Source organism: Propithecus coquereli, unplaced genomic scaffold (genome assembly GCF_000956105.1).
Source record: "Propithecus coquereli isolate 6110/MARCELLA unplaced genomic scaffold, Pcoq_1.0 Scaffold122, whole genome shotgun sequence".
NCBI lineage: Eukaryota > Metazoa > Chordata > Mammalia > Primates > Indriidae > Propithecus > Propithecus coquereli.
In genome coordinates this window covers 6,104,120-6,126,033 of record NW_012136303.1, presented here as the reverse complement: position 1 = coordinate 6,126,033, position 21,914 = coordinate 6,104,120, and the positions used below count along the sequence as shown (strand labels likewise).

General features: G+C 54.8%; 1 protein-coding gene across 1 annotated transcript in view; it reads right to left on the bottom strand.

Annotated features, from left to right (window-relative positions):
• SIRPA (signal-regulatory protein alpha) overlaps positions 1-21,043 on the bottom strand; it is a 42,917-nt gene extending 21,874 nt beyond the window's left edge. The window contains exons 1-2 of the mRNA XM_012637713.1: positions 20,826-21,043; positions 2,604-2,957 (exon numbers count right to left, since the gene is read on the bottom strand). Coding sequence (XP_012493167.1) covers positions 2,604-2,957; positions 20,826-20,904 — 433 coding nt within the window. The 5' untranslated portion in view covers positions 20,905-21,043. The remainder of the gene's footprint in view (positions 1-2,603; positions 2,958-20,825) is intronic.
• Between the last annotated feature and the right edge of the window lie 871 nt (positions 21,044-21,914).

The window sequence follows — 21,914 nt, the reverse complement described above, 5'->3', positions numbered from 1 at the left end:
ACAGAGGATCTCAAACCCTTTCCACTCTCCTAAAGGAGTCCACGATACCATTTTACAGATGAGAGAACTGAGGCTGAGAGAAATGACAGCACTGTCTCCTCGTCCCCATGTGTCCCAGTGGGCATTTCCGGTGCCTTCCAAGCTTTCACATCTGTCAGCAGAGCAAGTGCCGAACACGACACCCCTCCCTTCTCCCTCTGAGATCCCGGACTTACAGCACCTCTAGGGAGAAGCCCCCGCCCGGGTGCCAGGCCTGGGTACCCTGTGGCCAGAAACGGAGGACGGTGGCTCCTGACAGCCGAGGGGAGAATGTAAACTCTCGCTCACACGGGCCCCTCTAGGAAATGCCTCATCTCCTCGTCCTTAGTGTTCAGCGCCAAGAGTGGGTGGCCAGGAACTGCGGGCTGCAGAGCTGACCTCGCTCCTCTGTGCTGCTCAGGGAAGGAGCCCCGAGGGCTCCACCTGCCCTGAGCCGGGTCCTGCAGGAACAGCTTCCGTGTATCACGCGGCGTCTGCAGGACCTTTCTGATGGGGCTTGTAAAGCCCCCTCTCCCTTCACAGGACTTGCTTTGTTTTTCATGCTTATTGTTGTGGAACTGAATAACACAGGAATTTATAGAAAGAGAAAGCTGGAGCATCTGCCCGCACCCTGACCAGCTCGGCCAGGTGTTGCAGAGACAGGGGCTGTGGGTCAGGCTGGTGGAGTTGAAACCTTGGCTCCCCCTCTGCCCTCAGGTCAGGTCCCCTCTCTGAGCCTCGGTGTCCCCATCTGTAAAAAGGCAGTGATGGCCCCTCCCCCACAGCACTGGGTACAGGAGAAAATGGCAGGGTGAGGAGACAGCACCTGGCACAGCTGCCGCTCCCTGGCCCCTGCCCGCCTCCCCCCTTTCTCACCCAGGGCATCAGTTGGGCCGACGGCATGGCCAAGGCGCTGAGCCCCTACCAGGAGCCAGCAGCTCCGAGTCACGCCTGAGCCACCTCCTGGCTGGGATGGCCTGGGCATGGACGCACCATCTGGGAACTTTAGCGTCTCTGATTGTAATATCTGCAAACTCAGGATAGAGCCACCTTCCCTGCCTACGTCCAGAAACTTGAATGCTACGTCATCTAGGAGGGAAATTAGCCAATATCCAGATAAGTGAAAATACACACGCCCTCTAACCTAGCAATGCCCCTTCCAGTGGGCATCGTGCACCTGAGCAGGACAACGGGTGCACAGGGCCATCCACTGCAGCCCAAGGACGGGAGCAACTTAAACACCCATCCATAAAGACTGTAAGGTAAATTCCGATATTTCCATACGATGGCGTGTTCCGCAACTGTCACACAACGGAGCAGCCCCCTAGGCCCTGAGATGGGATCTCAATATGGAATGAGAAAGCTTAAGGTCGGAGAGGTTTTCCCATCACCAACAGGCCTCAGGGTCCGAATGGGGGGCGATTCTGAACCTTGAGGAAACTGGAGCAAAGGAGAAGGGCCGGCCCCCTGCTCGGCGGTTCTGTACCAGGAGCTTTTATTCAGCACCTACGATGCACCAGGCTCCTCAAAGAGACTGTCTAACGCTGCCTGGAAGGAGCCTGCCTGGAACCAGATCTGGGCTCTGGTCCCGATGCCGGCACTAACTGCCCCTGAGAGCCTGGGCAAGGCCCATGTCATCTTGTGGCCTCAGGCTCCTCATCTGTAGAGCGGGGTTGGGCTGGATGACCTGAAGGTCCCTCCTGTGCTGATGTTCCAGGACGCAGGAGACAGAACGAGGATCCCGGGCCTCTCACAGTGAACCCAAAATGAGCATCTTTGCTGCTTCGACTGGGGAACCCCTAAGTCACATGTGGACCTCTTCCCTGGGGTGAGGGACATTCTCAGACTATCGAGTTCCGCTTGCAGCCTTCCATGACCGCATGAGTCAGCCCCTGAATCACGTGAGTCTTCTGCGCAGACCCACAGCAAACGCCCAACCTCCTGACATCTCCTACCAAGGCTATCAGATTCAACAGCGGGTCTGCGCCTCTTGGGAATCTTCCCAGTGAGACGTTTCTGAAGACGAAATAAAGGAAACCAGACCCTCCCCCTGCCCTGCCCTGGACGATTTCTCCTCATCTGAAGGGAGGGGAACTTGAGCTTCATGGGGAGGGGCGTTGGCCGTGTTGTTCACTGCTGTTTCCACAGCACCCAGGGTGGAGCCCAGCACACAGTAGGTGCTCAGCGAGTGCCTGCTGCATAAAGAGACTTGGCCACCCTGAGCGTGACAGCGCTCTCTGGAGGCAGCAGGCGAGGTCTGGCCTGCGACTGGGCAAGTCACTCAATGTGTCAGTTCCCTCCTCCGTGGAACCAAAGGGCTGGGCCAGACTGGGAAGGGAGGGCAGGGGCTGTGGGGCCAGGTGGAGCCGGGGTGCAGCCCTTCCTACCAGTCACCAGCCAGGAGCCTGGAACAAGTAGCATGACGTCCCCAGGCCTCAACTTCCCTGCTGCGTAGCAGAGGGTGACATCAGATCATGAACACGAGGACCCGCCACCACACCTGAGTGCTGCTCACAGACTGGGGGGTGTTATCACTGACTCGCTGGCACAGACCACAGGACAACGGAGGCCCACGCTGTACTCACCACTCACAGACAACTCGGTGCCTGGTCCAGACTTAACCTCCACGTTGTTAGGAGATGCTCTCCGGAACTTCACACAGTAGTAGGTGCCGGCGTCCTCTGGGGTGATGTTACTGATGCGGATGGAGAAGTCTGTGTTGTTTCTCTTTGTGTTATCTTCAAGAAACGTCACCCGGGGAGAGGGGCCTTTTTGACTGTAGAATAATTCTCGGCTTTGCCCAGTCACCCTGAACCACTCGATGGGCCCCACGGGGACCAGGGCAGTCACGGTGCAGCGTAGAATGGCCGACTCTCCAGCCGCCACTGACACTGACTTGTCAGGTTGAAGCACCTGCAGCTCCTCCTCTCCTGCCGCCCCTGGAGGGAAACACAGAGCAGCCATTTATTCCTCCCACGTGATCCTGTACGTTTCTTAAACATTTATCAACACTGATTTCCACTGACTGGACGCACACCGTGGGTGGGCCTTAAGCTCAGCACACTGCGTGTGTCATCTCATTCAACCCTCCCAACCATCCTGTAACATGAGATTGTGTTACAAATGAGGAAACTGAGGCACAGAGGGCTAAGTGATATAGCGAAGTGTGGCTTTGAGAGTCTGAGCCCTCCATGGAAGGGTCAGAGCTGGGCCTTGGAATTCTAATCAGAACCTACCCTGTTTTTGGCAGAGGGACTGGCCAGGCAAAGGCTCAGCGGTAGGCGCCGAGGGTCTGTGGCTCTACGAGGCCTCAGATTCTGGGTCCAGCCTGGCCCAGGCAGTGGGCCCTGCGTGGGGAAGTTGTGCTCCGCAGCGGGAAGGTAGGAGAATGTGGTCCGAGTCCTGGCTCAGTGGCTCTCAGCCGTGTGACCCTGGGGCACACTGTGACACTGACAAGACCCAGAGGGTACTCGTGCGAGTGTTTGCAACAACAGCCACGTGCCGCAGAAATGGCAGAGCTGCCCTGAGTTTGGGCAGGTCCCTTTACCGCTCTCAGCCTTGGTTTCCTCATCGGCGGGATAGTTACCATGACCCCACCTCGAGGGATCCCTGGGAGGTCCACACAAGCCTAGGCCAGGCCAGGCCAGTGTCAGAAAGAAGCATCTGGTCTTTGGAGTCATGGGACCTGGTTGGAACCTGGCTTGCTATTTCCTTATCTGCAAGATGGGGAGAACACCCCTAGGCCTCTGCTTTGTTCTGAAAAGAAAACGCGATCACACGTACAGCGCTGGGCATGGGAGCTGTTGTTACACAAATAATGAATAAACGGGGAGGGGCTGTTGCCCAAATTTCACTCTCACGGATCCTCGCTGATGCCCCTGTGGGCCAGGCCCCCACTGGATGATGGGGACACACAGGGCTGGACCCAGCCCAGGCCTAACGGGCTCCTGGCCAGGTAGCTGGAAGGAGTCCTAGAGGTCGGCCGTGGGGAGGGCCCCGAGCCCCAAATTGGAGACCACAGGGGCACATAAGACAGGGACCCTGGGGAGAGACTGGGGAGCAGAGGGGAGGGCACAGCCAGGAAGACGACGGGCAGGATGAGGCTGCCGTGAGATGTTCCGCAGATGCTCAGGGCCGAGTGAGAACAGCTCAGAGCAAGGCAGCCACCGCCCAGATCCTAACACAGTGGGGGTACAGGGGACAAAAAAAGAAAGATCACAAAGACGTCAGAGAAACACATACACACAGCAACAGAGACAGAGTGAGACAGAGACGGGGAGAGCAGGGTGAGGCAGGCGGTGACAGGAGCGGCAGGAGCCTGGTACACAGGGGCCCCAGATGGGCTCTCCACTGACCCTCAGTGTGACCGTGTCCCACCCTCACCTGGGCCACTTTCACCTTGTCCATCAGGCAGGGCTGCAGCAGATGCCTGAGCAGCCCCTCCAGCTCTGGCTGGGCAGGAGAGAGACCCTGTGTATTTGCCCACCAGCCTGTGGCCTGGCACCACTCTGCTGGCAGGGGCGGGGCACCCAAGGAAAGAGAGGTTCACGGACCCCAGTCTGCCCTCACTGTGGCAGTCCCAGGGCCATCTTCCCATTTCCCTGCCTCTTCCCCCTTCCCAGCCTCACCCAGCTCTGATGCCAGCCAGGGGTCACCCTTGGGGCCCGGTTCCCTGGCAGGTGAGTGGAGTCTCAGAGTGTCAGCTGGAGCATGCCTGATCCTCACGGCATAGGGCACAGGGAAGAAACCAGAGCCCGCGGGTGGCAGGGCTCAGCCAGCGTCAGCCAGGCTGACAGGGGTGGGCTGGTGGCCAGGTGTGTGAGAGGCCCTCGGAGGCAGGTGGCCACCCTGGGGCACCAAGGGTAGCACCAGCAGCGCTGAGCCAGGAACATTCCGGATGGGTCTGCATTTCAGCATGGGAGACTGGACGAACTGGAAATGCCGCTTGGGGGAAGCACAGGCCCGGTTCCCCACCCTCCCAGGGCCCCCATTCTACCATCCATAAAGTGGGGTTCCAGCATCCACCCTCATCACAGTCCCGAGGACCGTGGTGCTGCTTAAATTTCAGTCCTATTCCTGTTAGTATCACATAGCTGTATTATTTATATATTTGATTTTCTCTGGGTCGTCATCTTCCTGGTAAGGATACAGGATCCACAAGGGACTTTTCCCAACCTCCTGCCTGGAACGGTGTCGGGCATACACTGGCTCCTTCATAAATATTAACACGTGCTGAATGAATGCATTAACTAATGAAGGAAGGAAGGATTTTATTTGCTCTGTGACTCTGGGCAAATGTCCTCTCCGAGCCTCTTTATCCATCTGTTAAATGGAGCCAATACTGGCATGTCCAGGAGAGGGTGCAGGCCCGGAGCCCAGGACCCAGCCGCTGGCAGTTCTTATCCGTATCAATACCGCCACCCAGGGCTGTGCGTGAGTCAGCAGTCGGGAGGGGGGAGGCGGGAGAGGCTGCGGAGTCAGGCGTGCGGCATGTTGGAGCAGGGCTATTCTTGTGGTGCAGCCGGAGGCCTGTAATCACACCCTGGGCAGGCGACAATAAAATCTGGAGTTGTGTAGGGCTGGCTCCCCCATTTTTTTTTTTTAGCTCCTCTCAAGCTCTCTCCACCAAGTGCAGCCAGATTTAGGCAGCTTAATTAATTAGCTAGTGTTTATAAAGCGTTTGAAGAATTTTAAAAGTGCGACGTAAGTGCCAAATATTATTTTAATCTGTGTATGTGTGTGTTTTTTCCAGCAGAGACTTTTTTTCTCGCTTGCTTGCTTTTCTTCTTCTCGGCAGGTTCTGTTCTGGGAAACGGCCTTGTTAAAAATCACTCCTGCAGTTCTGGGCCTGGGGTCATCACGCTGGCATTGCTGACCAAACCACTTCCTCCTCTCTCTTTCCTTCCTGGCAGAGCGAGGCTGTCCAGGGCCCTGGACTGTCTCTGCGAGAGGAGGGCGGCTGGGCAGCTATTCCCACGCACTGCTGGTGGGAGTGGAAATTGGAACATCCTTTCGGGAAAGCAGTTTGGCAGGATGAACCAAAGGTGTGAAATCTGTTCACCAGCCTTTGCTGGGCTGTTCCACGAGGACATAACCCCAGATATGGAGTGAGTTTCCTGCATAACGATCTTTCAAAAGTTGGAAAGAAACCCAAATGGCCAATGATAGGGGATGGTTAAGTGAATTACGGCCTATCCCCCACGTGGAATTACAGGCAGCCATAACAAGCCATTACCATAAAAACCGTGGCAATATAGAAATTTGCATGGTATAATTTTAAATAATATCGTGGTTATGCAAATAAAACCTGTTCACTGCCAGGCATTTAGAGAAAACAAAAAAGTATAAAAATAAAGCAATAATCTCATAAAACATCATCAAAGGTAACTGCAATCAACATTTTGATGTAGTTAAAATATGAGTGAAGAAAAACAATGTGAAATTGTACCTTCGGATAACTAAGGATATGTGCAAACATTTTGCTTTATTCATCTAAGTGTTCTTATAAAAATGAGAAATTGAAGATACCCTAAAATCCAAGGAAAGGAGATGGGCTGACCCCATTATGGTAAATCTACTTGACGGTCAAGTCTACAGCTATGGAAATGACGGTGTGGAATTACAATGGGGATATGTTACAAGACCAGAGTCAGTTGCTGAGTGATGGATTCAGTGTGATCCCAAACTTCCAGTTTTGGGGGGAAAAGTGACATTAAGGATTAGCAATGATTAACTTTGAGTGGTAGATCTACATAGAATTTTGCTTTTGTTTATGTTTTGTTTGTATTACTTGTATAAGAAAAAAGATGAAGGAAAAACTGCACTTTTCTGTATGATCAGACTTTGTAAAATAAAACTCTATAGCAGCAACTGCAAGGCAGTATCCAAAGCTATAAAATGCAACTCTTTTTGGATCATGAATCTAAAACGGATGGGTTTTTCTCTTTTTTTTCCTTCTACTTTGGGTATTTTTCAGATTCTCTAAACTGTATGAAAACTAAAGAATATGTACAGTATCTCCTTTAGTTTAAAAAAACTGATACATGTAATATGTATGTTACATATGTGTCTATGATTTGAATGAACCTCCCCTCCAGGGATTTTGTCTGTTTTGTTCACTGCTATTTCCCCAGCTCCTGATACTGTGTTTGGCACAGAGTAGATGCTCAATAAATATCTACTGATTGACTGACCAATTGCATGTCTAGAGAAAAAGGTCTAGGATGATAAGGTAAACACTGCAATGTTGTGGTGTGTTATATCTGGGAAAAGGGACTGGGGTGGGATGGGGGAGGGCATGTTTTCTTATTGCTTTATATAATAATAAGTAATATATTGCATATATTGAAGTCTTTTTTGCAGTGAACATTTATCGCTTTTGGAAAAAAGTGAAAGCAATAAAACAAAACAAATAATAAGTTTTCTAAGGGGAGAAGTCAGCACAGTAGGTAGTAAGGTGGTAACTGTGCCTTTGTTGTAAGAGGAGCTAGTGTCCACAGGACAAGGAGAGCCCACAGCACTGGGTGCTCAGAGATGAATTACTGGACCCTCCCTGTGCCAGGCCCTGAGCTAAGCCCTGTGGAATGGCTGTGTCCCCAGCCTCCTGGAGTTTGCACACTAGGGCTGGACACAGACTTTGAAGCAATCACTCAAATGGTTACATCTGGAATGAACGCAAGCTCCTAGGCAAGTGGCTCCTGCTGGCGTCTCTGACCCCATCTCTGACGCTCCCTGACCTGCTGCACCCACTGTCTCCTTTCTGTTCCTTGAATTGGCCCAGGAGGGTGTGACCAGCTGTGTCAAATGCCACTGAGAGATGTGCTAAGATGGGGGCTGAGAACAGACCCCTGGGCTTAGAAAAATGTATTCACTTTTTAAAAAGAATGTTCATGTGTGGCTTTTGAGATTAAGAAAAGATGAAAACGATTTTCATAAGAAGTGAAAAAATAAGCATAGATGCTTTTCTACCGGAAAAAACAAATCAAGTTAGAACCGAAGCTTGCGGGAGGGAGGCAGGGCCACGGCGATCCCTGGGTGTGAGTCCTCCGGGGGCCTGCCTCATCCGCGTGGACAGAACGAAGCTGACAAGTACATTTCCCAACAGCCAGACTCACCCAGGCGGGTGCTCACTGCCACGGCATGGGAGCTTGCCTGTCCCCCGGAAGCAGTCGGCCACCAGAGCAGGAGACACAGGGATGAGCTGGAGGCCACCCCTCTGGTTTCCACAAACTCAAGGAGCCCCGGGGCCTGGGAGGCTCTGGCTGGAGCTCTGGCAGTGCCCGCCCAGGGCTGAGCATTCTAAGGTGGCTGCAACGACACCTGCCCACCCCCTTCCCTAACCACGATCATTATTTTCCATCCTGAGGGGGCTGCAGTTTATCACCCACACGTGCAGTAGCTCATTAGGTGCTGTCCCCAGTATCTTCTGGGTTGTGATTTAATGCTGTGCGCAAGAGCGTGTAGTAGTACAGGAGTGTGCAAATACTTCTGTAATACACAAACGTGAGTACGCTAGAGCGTGCAGAAAGCGTGCACACAGGACGTTGTGCAAGAGTGCACAAAACACGTGAACATGAGTGTGCTGAGTGTGCATGAAAGAGCACACACACAGGAGTGAAAGGGCAGTGTGTACATACACGCATGGATGTGCGGAGTACGAGCATGTGCACACACAGGGGCATATGGGCAGGCACAGGGGGCTGTGTGCACGTGTGAGCATGTGAAAGAGAGTGCGTGTGCAGGAACATGTCAGACAGCAGCACAGGAGTGAGTCTGAATGGGTGGGTAGCGAACATGGGTGCGGGGTGTGAATTGTGTACTGGAGCAGGAGCGTCTGCACTGTGGGTGGCTGGGGAGTGTGTGGGAAGGTGGGAGGGTGAATGCAGGAGCGGCACGCACGTGTGTGTGTAGCGGGTGTGTGCAGGGTGGGCACGTGTGCAACAGAGTGATGCACGCGTGTGACTGTGAGGGGGTGTGCACTGACACGGAGCAGACAGCTATGTGTGGGGACCCCCGTGTGCACCCTGCGTGTCCTTACGCCGGTGTTTGGGAGTGTGCCCAGCTGGAAATGCGCCTGGCATGGATGCGGCTGCCGTGTGAGTTTCCATGCACAGGGTGGTGAGAGGAGGAGGAGGGGTAGGAGAGACACTTCCCTGCAGTCTACCGTGGGCTCCTGCTGGGCAACGCCCTGCACGGCACCTGGCCCAGCGTCCTGCCCTCGATAGGAGGTGCTAACCTTTCCGGAGCACCTATTTACTATGTGCTAGCCACAGGGCACCGCGCTGGACGGGCCAGCCCAGAACTGCCCTGCTGGAGCTCAGGACCCCAGGCGGGGAGGCAGGAGGCACCCAGGGCTGGATTCACGGAGGGGATTGTGCCAGTGGATGGCTGCGTGGACTCCACAGTTCCCAAGCAGGGAGCTCGGGGTTTGACAGTCGTGGCTAGATAGTAATTTCCCTCTGGAGTCAGAATGTTTCATTCGTTTCCTCTTAAACCTTACTCGGCTTCCAGGCCCTGTCCCAGATGCCACAGAGCACAGAGCTGAGTAAGACAGGCTTCTGCCCTTGAGAATGCCTTAGTCTGTGGGGCAGTCCTAGCCACGGGCAATGACCACACGCAGGGCGATCGGTGTTGCAAGAGGTTTGGGATGGCATCTTAAAAGAGGGTGAGATCCAGAAAGATTTCCTGGAGGTGGTGGCCCCTGAAGCTGGGTTCCGAAGGCCGACGGAGGCTGGGGTGAAGGAAGGCATTCCAGGAGGAGGGAACTTCCACGTGAGCGAAGATGCAGAGGTGAGACAAAGGGCCCTGCACAATCTTGGGACCAGGGGAGAGGCCTTGGAACATGCTCACTGGCTGTAAGCAAGCTGGGATGGGACCAGCCTGGGACTGGGCTACCCTAGCACCTCGAAAGACGGTTTTGGTTGCCCATCTGAAGAGCAGGCCATCACTAGGAGCATTCGGCTGGCACCACCGGACAAACCCGCTGGGCGGAGATGACTAGGTGCCGTGGTGGATACCGCTATACTGCTGCCTGCACTGTAGCTGCTAAGAATGCGGACCCAGTGAGTCCACGTCAGCCGGGGGCTGAGCCCAGCAGGCTCGGGTGCTCTTTCCTTCAGCCCCACTGCAGGCCACGCAGAGAACCGGGCGCTGTGCCACATCCTTGCAGGGAAAGGACAGACCCTAGTGCCTCCCCGCCAACCCCCAGAGCAGGTAAACTCCCAAGGTGCCAAGATAGTCCAGAGCTCGGGCTCTGGGGCCAGAAGACCTGTGTGTCTCATCCCTAGCAGGGTGACTTGGCAGATTCGCTGTCCTCTAAGCCTCCGTTTCCTCCCCCGTAAACAGGAGATACAACCCTCTCCCTCCCCAAGGTCAGTGCTCAGTGGTCAGAAGTGCTGGACTGGGAACCGTTTCCCTGACTCCTCTTTCTCCCGTGCCCTCAGCCCATCTGTTAGCGGATCCTGCCGGCTCAACTTCCAAGGTCCGGCCAGATTCTGACCCCTTCTCACCACCTCCTCGCCCCACTACCGCTCACCTGGATCCTTAGTGCAGCTTCCACACTGGCCTCCTTGCCTCCGCCTCCCCGCTCTGCAACCCATGTCCCCCCTGCAGCCAGAGGAGCCTCTAAAACCTAAGTCAGGTGACATCCCTCCTTTGTTCGAAACACTCCCGAGGCCCCCACTGCACTCAGAGTGAGACCCGGAATCCTCACGGTGGCCCCGGGACTCACGGCTTTGCTCTTCCTCAATCACGCCAGACTCTCCGCTCCCCACAGGGCCACTTGCCATCGCTCTGCCGGACACTCTGGTCCCCTGGACATCTGCAGATCTGGCTCCCGCACCACCTTCAGGCCTGAGAGGCCTCCCCTGGATACCTGGTCTAAAATACTGTGCCCCTCGATGTCCCTGGCTCAGCTTTATTTTTCTGTATATCCCCTCCACCTGACATACTGTGCATTTTCTTAACTTTTTTAGTGTCCATCTCCCTGCCTAGTGTTACTTATAAGTCCTTTGAGAGCAGGGACTGAATTTTGTTCCCTAGGCTTGTCGAAGGTATGTTTTGATTTGGATTTCAACTCTGTTACCCCCGAGACTCCAGGAAATGTCTTAAGCCCTCTGGACTCTGGCTCCTCCTCTGTAGAATGGGAATGATGATAATGATAATGACGCTAAGGATGTTCTGAGGACGAAATGGGCTGACGAGCCTGGCACGGAGTGAGTGCTCAGTGCAGGGCAGCTGTCACCACGCAGCCGGGTATTTAAGATGAAGGGGGTGACAGATGATCACGTCCTTAAGCCTGAGAGGTTTGGGATTCTCTCCGAGGCGGAACCAGCTCTGCCTCCGTGCACACGAGGCCACTCCAGAATGGGACTTGTGAGCGGGCCCAGCACACTGCTGGCAAGGACGCAGGGACGGCCAGAGGCCCTGAAGAGTGTTTTCTGGGTTTAGACGGAACCTGGAGGTGATGAAGCGATGTCTGCCCTGTGACCCCGTCTGCAGAGTAGCAAGGAAAGAACCGTCAATCTGTGTGTACTCTAAACACCCTGTGTTCTTAACAGGCCTCGGGGGACCAGAGGAGGCTGGGAGAGCAGGCAGAGGACACTGACGATACCCATCACCTATGGGCTTGGTGCCTCGACAACCTAAGGACCTTCTTCCCGCCTTCCCATTTTACAGAGGAAGAAACTGAGGCCTGCGGTGAGGGCTAGAGAGGCTGAGAAGCCAGGTGGTGTCCTCCCAACCTCCAGGCTCCAGCCATCCCCTCTAGACGGGCCCTGGTGCTGCACGGCCAGGCTTTCACCGGTGTAATGCACGATCAGGCCAGATACTAAGCTCTCATTTAGCCCTCAGGACAGCCCAGCCCAGCAAGTGCGGCTGTCACCAGCCCCTTCCTACAGAAGAGGAAGCTGAGCCCAGAGAGGCAGGTAAGTGGCAGAGGTGGGATTCAAACACCGGAGCCCGCAGCCTCCGCGTGTGATCGCGTCTCCCTGCGATGGGTCCCCTCCAGCTCAGGCTTCTGGAAGCTCAGGCTGCCAAGGATGCGCACACATTTTCCCAGCCGAGATAAAGGCCCCCTTAAAAGCGAAACGCATTTATTAAACGACATTTGCCAAGGTTTCGGCACACTCTGCTGCCGACAGCAGACAGTCTCTGGACTGAAGGGATTTTTCCCCAAGCTGACACTATTCACTGATTCCTTTTATAGAGCTTTTTGCAGCTCGAAAAAGCACTTTTCACGGCTCTTAGTTCCCTTAACCCTCAATAGCCCCCCTTTGGGAGGAAACAGTGGTAGTGTTTCCATTTTGCAGAGGAGGACACCGAGGCTCAGAGGGGGAAGACACCTGCTCCAGACCATACGGCAGCTCGGGCCGCGTTCTATCTCAGGCATGTGCTCCAAAGTAGGTGCTCCCTCCACGGCCTCTCCTGCCAGGGAAGAGGTGTGGGGAATCACCAAGACCCAGGGCAAGACGGGCACCCGGGCGGGAGTGTCAGAGCTGGAAGGGACCTGCAGGAGAGCAACCAAAGCAAGCCTGTGCTTCACAGCAGGGGAAACTGAGGCAGAAAGTGGCAGAGTAGTGGGTTTCAGATCTCCCTGCTGGTAAATGACAGAGTGGGGACTCCACCTGCTTCTTCCAGCCCCAAACCATAAAACGATGACAACACAATAACAACAGGAGCAGTAACGATGGCTAATGAGCGCTGACACTACCCAGAGCACGACAGGCCTCGCCGAGCCTCCGCGGGCACCCAGCAAGACAGGCTGTCACCACCCCCATTTCACAGGCCACCAGATGAGGCTGGGGGAGTACAACCATGTGGCTAAGGTCGCGGGGCTGCTGAGTGGTCTGACTCCACCTCTGTCCACCCTAACTGCCTGCACGAGGCGCCTCATGCGCCGGTGGGCGGCTGGCCCTGAGCTGTGCCCTCCAAACCAAAGCCCGGCCAAGGGTGCAGCACTAATTGGGCACGCCTCACGGTGTGCAGCGCCTGCTCATTCATCACGGTGTCTAAAGCAGGGCAAGCAGTTCCGTGTAGTCAGAATTTTAAGTACAAACTCTGGGGTTTCTTGGCCGCCTCCCCCCATCCTACCTGGCACCGATATCTTTGTGCTTCCTGATGTTTTAGGGCCCCCATGACAGCACAATGGGCAGGGATGTGGGGAAAGGTCCCGGCCCCGGCCACAGAGGTGGGACCGTGTGGTAGTCAGGGCACGGGCTTTGCCTGCGCAACTTCACAGCTCTGAGCTTCCTCTTTACAAGGGGGATTTCAGTACCAACCTTGTTCCTTTATTCAACCAACATGGATTAATCTACCTCCTGTGTGCCAGGCCCTGTGCTAAGGTCCTGGGAAGCCCAGCAGTGAATAAACTAGACAAAGTCCCTACTCTTACGTAGCTTATATCCTAGTGGGGGGAACAGGGCTGAAATAATGAAACAAATAAATACAGAATTACGTAGGAGCACTAGGACACAAACAAATTTGGCACAATGATTGAGAATCATGAGGGGAACCTCTTTTAGAGGTGGGTGGTTAGGAAGCCTCTGAGGATGTGAGATAGCAGCACAAATCTGAAGCCCAGGGAAGATGTTCCAGTAAGGAGAGAACAGCACGTGCAAAGGCCCTGAGGTGAGGGGGCAGCTGGTGCAGATTAGGGCCAGAATGAAGGCTGCCAAGGCTGAAGCCCATGGAGGAAGGAGAGGGTGGTAAGAGACGAGGTTGGAGAGACAGATGTGGTCCAGTAAGTGCCACGCGGTAAGGACTTTGATTTTATTCTAAGGGCAGTGGGAACCGTGGGAAGGTCTGGAGCAGGAGAAAAGATGACTTGATTCACTGCGGCTGCTATGGGTGAAAAGACGGAAGGAGGCAAGGGTGGACATGGACAGTGGTGATGGGGATGCTGCCACGGTGAGGGCCCGGGCTCAAATCCTAGCTCTGCACTTAAAAACCAAGTGACTTTGCACAAGTCACTTTACCTCTCTGAGTCTCAGTTTCTTCTTCTGTACAATGGGTATAATTGTTCCCATCTCACAGAACTGTGGTGAGAATTAAGTAAGATAATGTATAGTGATCCTGTGACATGGCCGGACATGCTCAATGTTAGGTGCTCAATGAACCAGATCCTACTTGACCTGGCCCTGACCTCCGCTAACTCCCCCACCTGTCTCCTTTTACTCCAGCCACACTGGCTTCCTTGCTATTCCTGGAACATAGCAAGCTCACTGCTGCCTCAGGGCCTTTGCACATGCTGTTCCTCCTGCATGGAAGGCTTTTCCCTTGATATTCCTGTGGCTGTTCCCTCATTTTTATCCAGGTCTGTTCCCACTCCACCTTGTCTATTTCCTCGTCCTGCTGTCCTGCTTTAGTTTTCTTCCTGGCACTTGTGTCTACGTGACATGATTTGTTTACTTGGCTGTGTTTCTTCTTCCTCACTGGAATGTCAGCTCCATGAGGGCAGGTGTTTTTGTGTGTTTTGTTCATGTTCATATCCCCCTAACACCTAGAGCTACCCTTGGCACATGGTAGATGCTAAAAAAAATATTTGTTGAATGAATATTTATTATTAAAATGACACTAATAACAACCACAAAATGGTTAAGAGTAAACCAAGGCTTGGATCCTGGCTTTAACTCTCACTGGCTGTGTGGCCTTGGGATGAACCCAATTTGGCTTCAAGAAGCCTCCGTTTCCAATCTGTAAAGTGGGGATGAAGGACTCCACACTTTTTGGCTTCTTGGAAGAATCAGACAACAGTGCACACGAAGGGCTGCCTATCAGAGTGGCATTCGCTTTACGATACTCCCTGAGAATGGCAGACAGTGGATCAGTGTCAAAGCTGGGGTTTGTTACATCATTCTTACTTTGCATATGTTTGAAATTTTCCAAAATAAAAAGATAAGGAAGAGAAAACATGTGTTCACGGCTCAGCGTGTGCCAAGCACATTGTGCGCTGACAGGCAGGCAGCCTGAAGAATGGGGCAGCAGAGAAGGGTGGCCCTGGCAGCGCCACCCCCCTACTCTCCCCCTGCTTCGGCTGTCCCTCCTGGCCAGGAGGCCCATCGCTCACCCGACTTGCAATCTCCCTCCTGATCCGAGCACCTGATCTCCCGGGGCTCCTGGCGTTCATCGGCAGCCATCTAACACCCCGCGCCCCCAGATGGATGTGCCGGGAAATCTAACAGACACAAAGAACCAATTCTACACGACTTCCGACTTCCACCTCAGCTGTTCTGCATCCCTCTGGACCCAGGGCCTGGTAAGACACCTGGCAGGGAAAACCCATCTCTCGGAGGCCTCCCTCAGAAGACCAGCCCCAGGAATGCCAGAAGTTAACAGGAAAGCAGTTTCAGCTGTGAAAATAGACGCTTCCTTCTCCAGTATGGGGACGGAAACACATCTTGGGGACACCTGCTGTCCCCACGTCCTGGGAGGATACACTGATGGACAGAAATAGGAGAGGAGCACCACGAGAGCAGGAAGCCAGCATCCCCAGGCCTCAGTTTCCCTACCTGTCAAGCAAGGCTAAGCGATGTCAAAGGGATGGCACAATAGGTAACAACATAGACTCTGCAACTAGGCTGATCTGAGCACTCATCTGCCTGTGACACTTACTGTGTGGCCTTGGGCAAGTTGCTTCACCTCTCTGAGCCTCGGTTTCCTCCCTGGGGTCCGATGGTGATGATGCACACCAGCCAGGGTAGCTGTGAGTACCACTGGATCACACGCTCCAAGTGCCAAGCCCAGTAAGCAGAAAACCCACATGGTTCCTATTATTATTACTTTAGTATTTTCCCACGAAATTCAGGATCCTGTCAGATCTCTGGCTTGAACAGTGGAAACTTCCAGCAACAGCCTAGTTTTAAAAAGCCTTGGCCTTTTCCACAGGAGGCTTGGCGTCCCACCCAGGCCTTGCCATGGATCCCCTGTGTGAGCGTGGCCAATCCTTTTCTCTGTTTTCTCGGCTGCACAATGAGGCACTGGATGAAAGGACAGAGGCTCTCTCAGGCCCCTGCGGCTTTCCAGGTCTGGGAATCCACCATTCTAGACCTGTGGATTCAGACAGAGACACCTAGAGGCGGGCTGTGCCCACAGCGCTCAGTCCCTGCAACAGGCAATGAAATCATGCTAGACTCGCCAGGGTTTCTGCTCAATTAGTTCGTCCCCCAACAGCATAATAGCTACAGGGAAAGCATCAGGCTGAAGGACATTCGTTCACTTGGCAGCTTTTGTCGTTCTTCGAGTACCTACTATGTGCAAGGAGCTGTGTCAGATGCTTTACCAAAGTCAGTCCCAATTTTATAGATGAGGAAATCAAAGCAGAACAAAACAATGATGACTATTACATCACTGGCTAACATGCAGAGCGAGCCTACTATGCACTAGGCATGGCTTCAAGCATTACACATGCGTTAATGGACTTAATCCTTGAAATAGAGATGTGAATGCTATCCCCCTTTTACGGATGACCCAAATGAGACACAGAGAAGCTCAGTCAATGATCCAAGCAAGTAGCAGGGCCGCGACCGGCAGCCAGGGGTCTTAGGGCTGTCTTAGCACGAGGCTAGGTTGTGTCTCCAATGAACAGGCTAAACAGTTGCTAAGGCTGGAGACCCAGGTGTAAGAGTGAAGGTGCATGTATATACTGACAAAACAAGGAGGAAGTAAAATATAGCCTCAGACAAGGGGCAGATAAAATCCTGGGGGGAAGGCTCGAAAGAGGAAGCAGTCCCTTGGAGCAGGAGGAATATAAGCTGAACCTTGAAGGATGCATAGGACGCGGACGCAGGAAGAAAAGGAGGTATAGGGAAGGGCGTTTCGGGTGTCAGGAACAGCAAGGGTGCAGGTTCAGAGCTGGGAGTTGAGCTGAGGGCATGGATTTGTACAAAAGTGTTTACCAAACTGGGTTAGGCTGCATGTTAATAGGCGTTCTACAAACCAAACGCCTCTTGTTCATATGTTCAGGGAACACTGGAACAAACGTGCTCCAACTTGGGATTCTACCATGCGGGACTCCTCAGGGTCTTTTAGGTGCTCATGTGCTTGGGCAGCCAGCAGCAAAGCTCTGGTCTGCAGCGAGGAAGTCCAGTTATCTCACATCTCGAGAGGTCAGCTTGTGGGAACGCACGTGGCTGGAAATCAGGCCTGTCAGGGAGGAAGCCCAGGCTTTGCTGCAGCTTTTTGTTTTTTAAAGAAAACTTGGACCTACTCAACAGCTTTGAGCTGGGGAGTGACATGATCTGAGTTGTGTTGACAGGCCAGAAATCTGAGCACATTTAAAAAGCGAGAGGGAGGGGGGGAAACCTTCCGTCAGTCCAAGACTACAAATAAGAAAATAACCTGTCGCACGGAGCCATTGGAAGCAGCGAGCGAGCGCGTGTGGGATCCATACAACACTTTTAGACTCCCTTCCTCTCGCACACCCCCTCGCCATCTGTCGCAAAGGGCACCAGGAAGATGCAGGGAGGAATATTCCAGCTCTAGGGGCTCCAGAGCTCGGCAGCCTAGATGGGGGGGCTCTTATGGGAGCCACATCACTCCCTATGTGTTGTCATTTGGGAGGACCAAGGGGCTGTCAGTGTTTCTTCCATCCACCGTGGTCTTTCAGAGAAATGCTTTTGACTCAGTCAAAAAACTTCTGCCCAGAAAAGAAAGTCTTCCACGATCCTCCACCTACGCCCAGAGGGGGCTTCTCTCACCCTCTCCAGCTCGGACAAAGTAATCCTGCTGAAGTCATTTAACTTCTTCCCTCAGAGGCCACCCAGTGGGAAGGCCAGTATCCAAAATGCCAGCTCATCTACCACTTGGACAAGTTACATCCCTAGTTTTGGACTCGATTTGCCTCATCTGAAAAATGGGAAGAAGAGCCAACTCATCTTTGCTGATGAGATTATGCAGACACAGCATAGAGCCCGGAACGCAGTTAACTAATGCAGTTAGTGAACATTGGTTCTCCTCCCTTCTTTCAACACATGGTTCACACCAGCACTTCATACGTGCTGCATGACTGCAAGTAAAGGAATGAATCACACCATGAGTCTCCATGGGATTGGTAAAGAATAATTAATGGCCAGAAAGTACCCAGAGAGCACCACGGCTTTAAGGACCTTCCAAGCGCCTGAATTCGTCAAGCTGAATCCTCCCCGCTTTCTTACGAAAGAGGAAGTGCGACTAACTTTACCATTTAGGAAAGTACAGAGGAGCCACCAGCATGCCACCCTCTGCCAAAGGGTCAGAGGTTCACTGGAGGGTCCAGCTGTCCCCCAAAGCCTGAACCCCAACTTGGCTTGGCTTCCTCCCGACCAGAGCAAAGGAGTGAATGGGAGTTCATTCGAGGTCTGCCCAGGGGGTGACTCAGAGGGTCCCAAGGCCTAGGTGGGGCCAAGCAAGCATCCCGCAGGTTTAGCGTCGGGCCCCGCTGCCAGAGTCCCCAAGCCCAGCCCCTTGCCCTTCTCCTAGTCTGAGAATCTCTCCCAGTGCAGCTGTTTTAGGAAACAGGCCTCACATTGGCTCCAAAAACACAGGTTGGTGACTTCACTGTATCTTTTTAGAATCTCCCTTTGGCAGCACTTGCGCTGAAAGCAATCTTTAGAAACTTCTTCCCTTGCCTCCCCCAACCAAGATAATCCACATGACCAGCCCCATTCCCCCCCAAACAGTGATCATGTGAAGCCACAGCAATCATGTGACACCTCCCAGGCTGACAGTTCTGCCCGAGACATCGTAGTCATTCAATCCAAGGCTGCTTTCCTAAGCCTGACATTTGAGTTTCTCACTCGAACAAATCCATTTTCTTAGAAAATTGGACAACTGCCTCCTTCCACCTTCCTGCCCTTGTATCCTGTCTCTCTTCTGCTTTGTCGTAAATTCCATATCTGAAGCAACAGAGCGGGTGTCCCAAAGCCCCATTCTTCAGCCAAACCAGGTGAATTCCGTGCCTGGGTCCAGGGTGTGACCAGGACCCTGAAGAACAGAGTGAAGGATGCTGGGAGGCTTGAACTGTGAGGGTCACATCCCACCCCTTCCCCAAGAAATTCATTCTCACCTTCTAAGATTTATTTATTTCAAAGCTAATCTGGCCCCTCTGCTGCTCCCACTTTTTCAGGCTATTGATGCTGAATGGATTGGAACGGAAGTTTTATGGCCCAATCTTTACCATTTTATAGATTGTTTTTATAGGCAAAAGGGGGAGATATGCTCACAAGAAAGGTGTTGGTGTTCCCAGCCAGTGCCTGGGAAAGGCAGGCTGCCCATCTGAACACTTGTTAATCAGCGTCACCGTTCATTTGCCAGGGACTGAGCCACAGGCTCCTGGTTGGAGAAGGGTCTGGAATAGACATTTAGAAATTAACTTGGGCCCAGTTCCCTACTTCAGGAAAATCAAGCATTTGTGAGTGATGCTTGCGCATTTCCAGGCCAGGAAGGATGGCAGGGCAGGAACTCGGACTTTTGCAGGGTAGAAATGGCCGGCTCAGGCAGGAAGGAGCAGATCGGAGATGCCACTCGCTGGAGAAACATGAAATTTATCAAGGCTTCCTTCCGCCTAGCAAGGACCCAACTGTAACTCAAAAGAACTGGGGTGGGGTGGGGAGGATGTCTATGTGGATTCCTGGGGTTCAGGGGAAACTGCAGGGCAAGGGGGAGCTGCTGTCTGCCCCCCACTTCTCCTTCCACCCTCTCTTTGCTAGTTCTCCCTTTCTCCCCGCTATCAGGTGGTTACCAGTCTCTAGGCAAATGCAAAAGGGGGGGGCTGGATACTGACCTCATCTTTTCCTCCCTCCTCAAGGCTGGGAGGTGCAGAGACCCCTATGCCCACAACACAGCTTCAAGAGGCCAAAAACCAAGATCCCCATTCTTCTCTCCCTCCCAACTCCTTTAAAGCCATTTCGCTGCCCACCCTACGCCCTCCCAGGAGACCCACCGGTTTTTGCAAAACCCCTTTAAGAAGCAGGACTCCGGAATGGTGACCTCACCCATTGGCGAACACACACACAGTAGCCTTCAGAGCCCGCCTGCTGGCGACAGCCAGGTGTTTGATGTAGGCCAACAGAAAGACATGCTCAGAGCCACAGGTAACATCCCCACGGAGCACCTCAACTGCAGGGAGCTGGAAGCCTGGGGAAGGCAGGAGGAAGCCTGGAGCCAGGAGAGCATCAAGGAGCGAGACATCCAGGGAGAGGCTTTGGCAACCATAGGGACAATCCACCGTGTTTTCACATAGGATCTGTTGATCGCGGCAGCTCACTCCCGGGTTACCGCGGCCTCCCTCTCTTTCTCTCTCCCCTCATACACAAACGGCGATTTACTCCGTGCACCAGAGGGAGAGCTCACTCTTTCCTAATTGCAACAGCCTGTCTCTGTTCCTTTCCAGGCAGCACTGGGAGCACCTCTGCCCTCACCCCCCTCCCCCTCAGACCCTGAAGCCAAACATGTGGAAAGCATAAGTCTAGGGAGAGAGCTTCTAGGGAAGGCAGGGCACCCTGTTCTGTAAGCCACCGTCAGCCTGCCTCCCCCATCGGACTGGGCAGGGGCTACCAACTCATCTCCTCTGTCCCAGCACAGTGCACGCAGTCAGAATCCACAGAGACAGACCCTCATAGCAAGAGACCTAGGTTCTATCCTTGGCTGTGTGACCTTGGGCATGTCGCTGGCCCTCTCTGGGCCTCAGTTTCTGTACCCATTACCCCCGTTACAGGCATCCCTCCCCCTATTACTGCTCAACATTAGCAGAGTGGATCCCGGTGTCTGTCTGAGAGGCCTGAGCCCGCAGTTTGGGGAGGGCAGCGGTGGGGAGTAGGGGGTGCTCAGCTTACCTGACCAGGCGCAGGACGCGGCGAGCAGCAGGCAGAGCAGCGGCCCGAGGCGGCCGGGGGCCGGGCCGGCGGGCTCCATGGGCCGCGGCTGCGGAGCGAGGAGGGAGAGCGGCCGTGAGTGCGCGCTCGGGCGGGCGCAGGCTGGAGCGGGGAAGTGACTAAGGCTCCCCCCACCCCCTCCCGGCCGGGCTTCCCCCCTCTCCCGAACGGGCGCTTGGAGCGGCTTAGGAGCCGCCGTCACCGCCGCGATTTTCGGAGAACCCCCCCCCCCGGAGAGATCGGGAGTCAGAGAGGGGAAGAGACCCCAAGCGCGCGAGAAATAAAGCCAGGGGCGGCCAGAGAGAGGCGGCAGGAGAGAGAAACAGACCCAAGGGAGCCAGGCAGAAAGCCAGAGACACCGAGAGGCGAGAGGAGGAGAAAGAGAGAGGAGGAGAGAGCGAGAGCGAGGAGTGAGCGAGGCGGCGCGCAGACCGAGACAGACAGCGCGGGAGAGAGGACCGCGCGGGCAGGGGCGAGGGGCAGCACGGCCGAGCCCGGCCGCGCGGAGCCGCCCCCGCCGCTGCCCACCTGCCCCGCCCGGGCTCCTCGCGGCGCCGGCGGCTCGGCTCGCTCCCGGCCCGCAGTCCCGGCCGCTGCCCCCGCCCTCCCGGCAGCCCGGCCCCCTCCCTCCTTCCCTCCCCCCTCCTCGCGTCTTCCCGCCCGCCCGGGGGCTGCGGGGCTCCGGCCCCGGCGGCACCTTCTCCGCGAGCGAGCGCCCGCCTGCGCGCCCTCCAGCAGCGCGCCCCGGGGGAGGGAGCGAGGGCCGCGCGCCGGGCCGGGGAGGGCAGCGTCGGCCCCCGCGCCCGCCCGGGCCCCCAGCTGCAGCCCCGGGAGGCGGCCCCGCGAACCGCCGCAGCCCGCTCGGGCGCGGGACTGGACGCGCCTCCGGCGCCGACTGTGTGCCAGTTCAGAAGCCCGCGCGGCTCGCCCCAAGCCCCGACCCGGCCCCCTCTGCCCTCCCGCTCCCCGCCAGGCTCGGACCTGCGCCTCCCGCGAGGGCTGGAAGGCACTGGAAGCGCCTCCGGGGGCTGCCCAGAGGCCGGGCCCCCC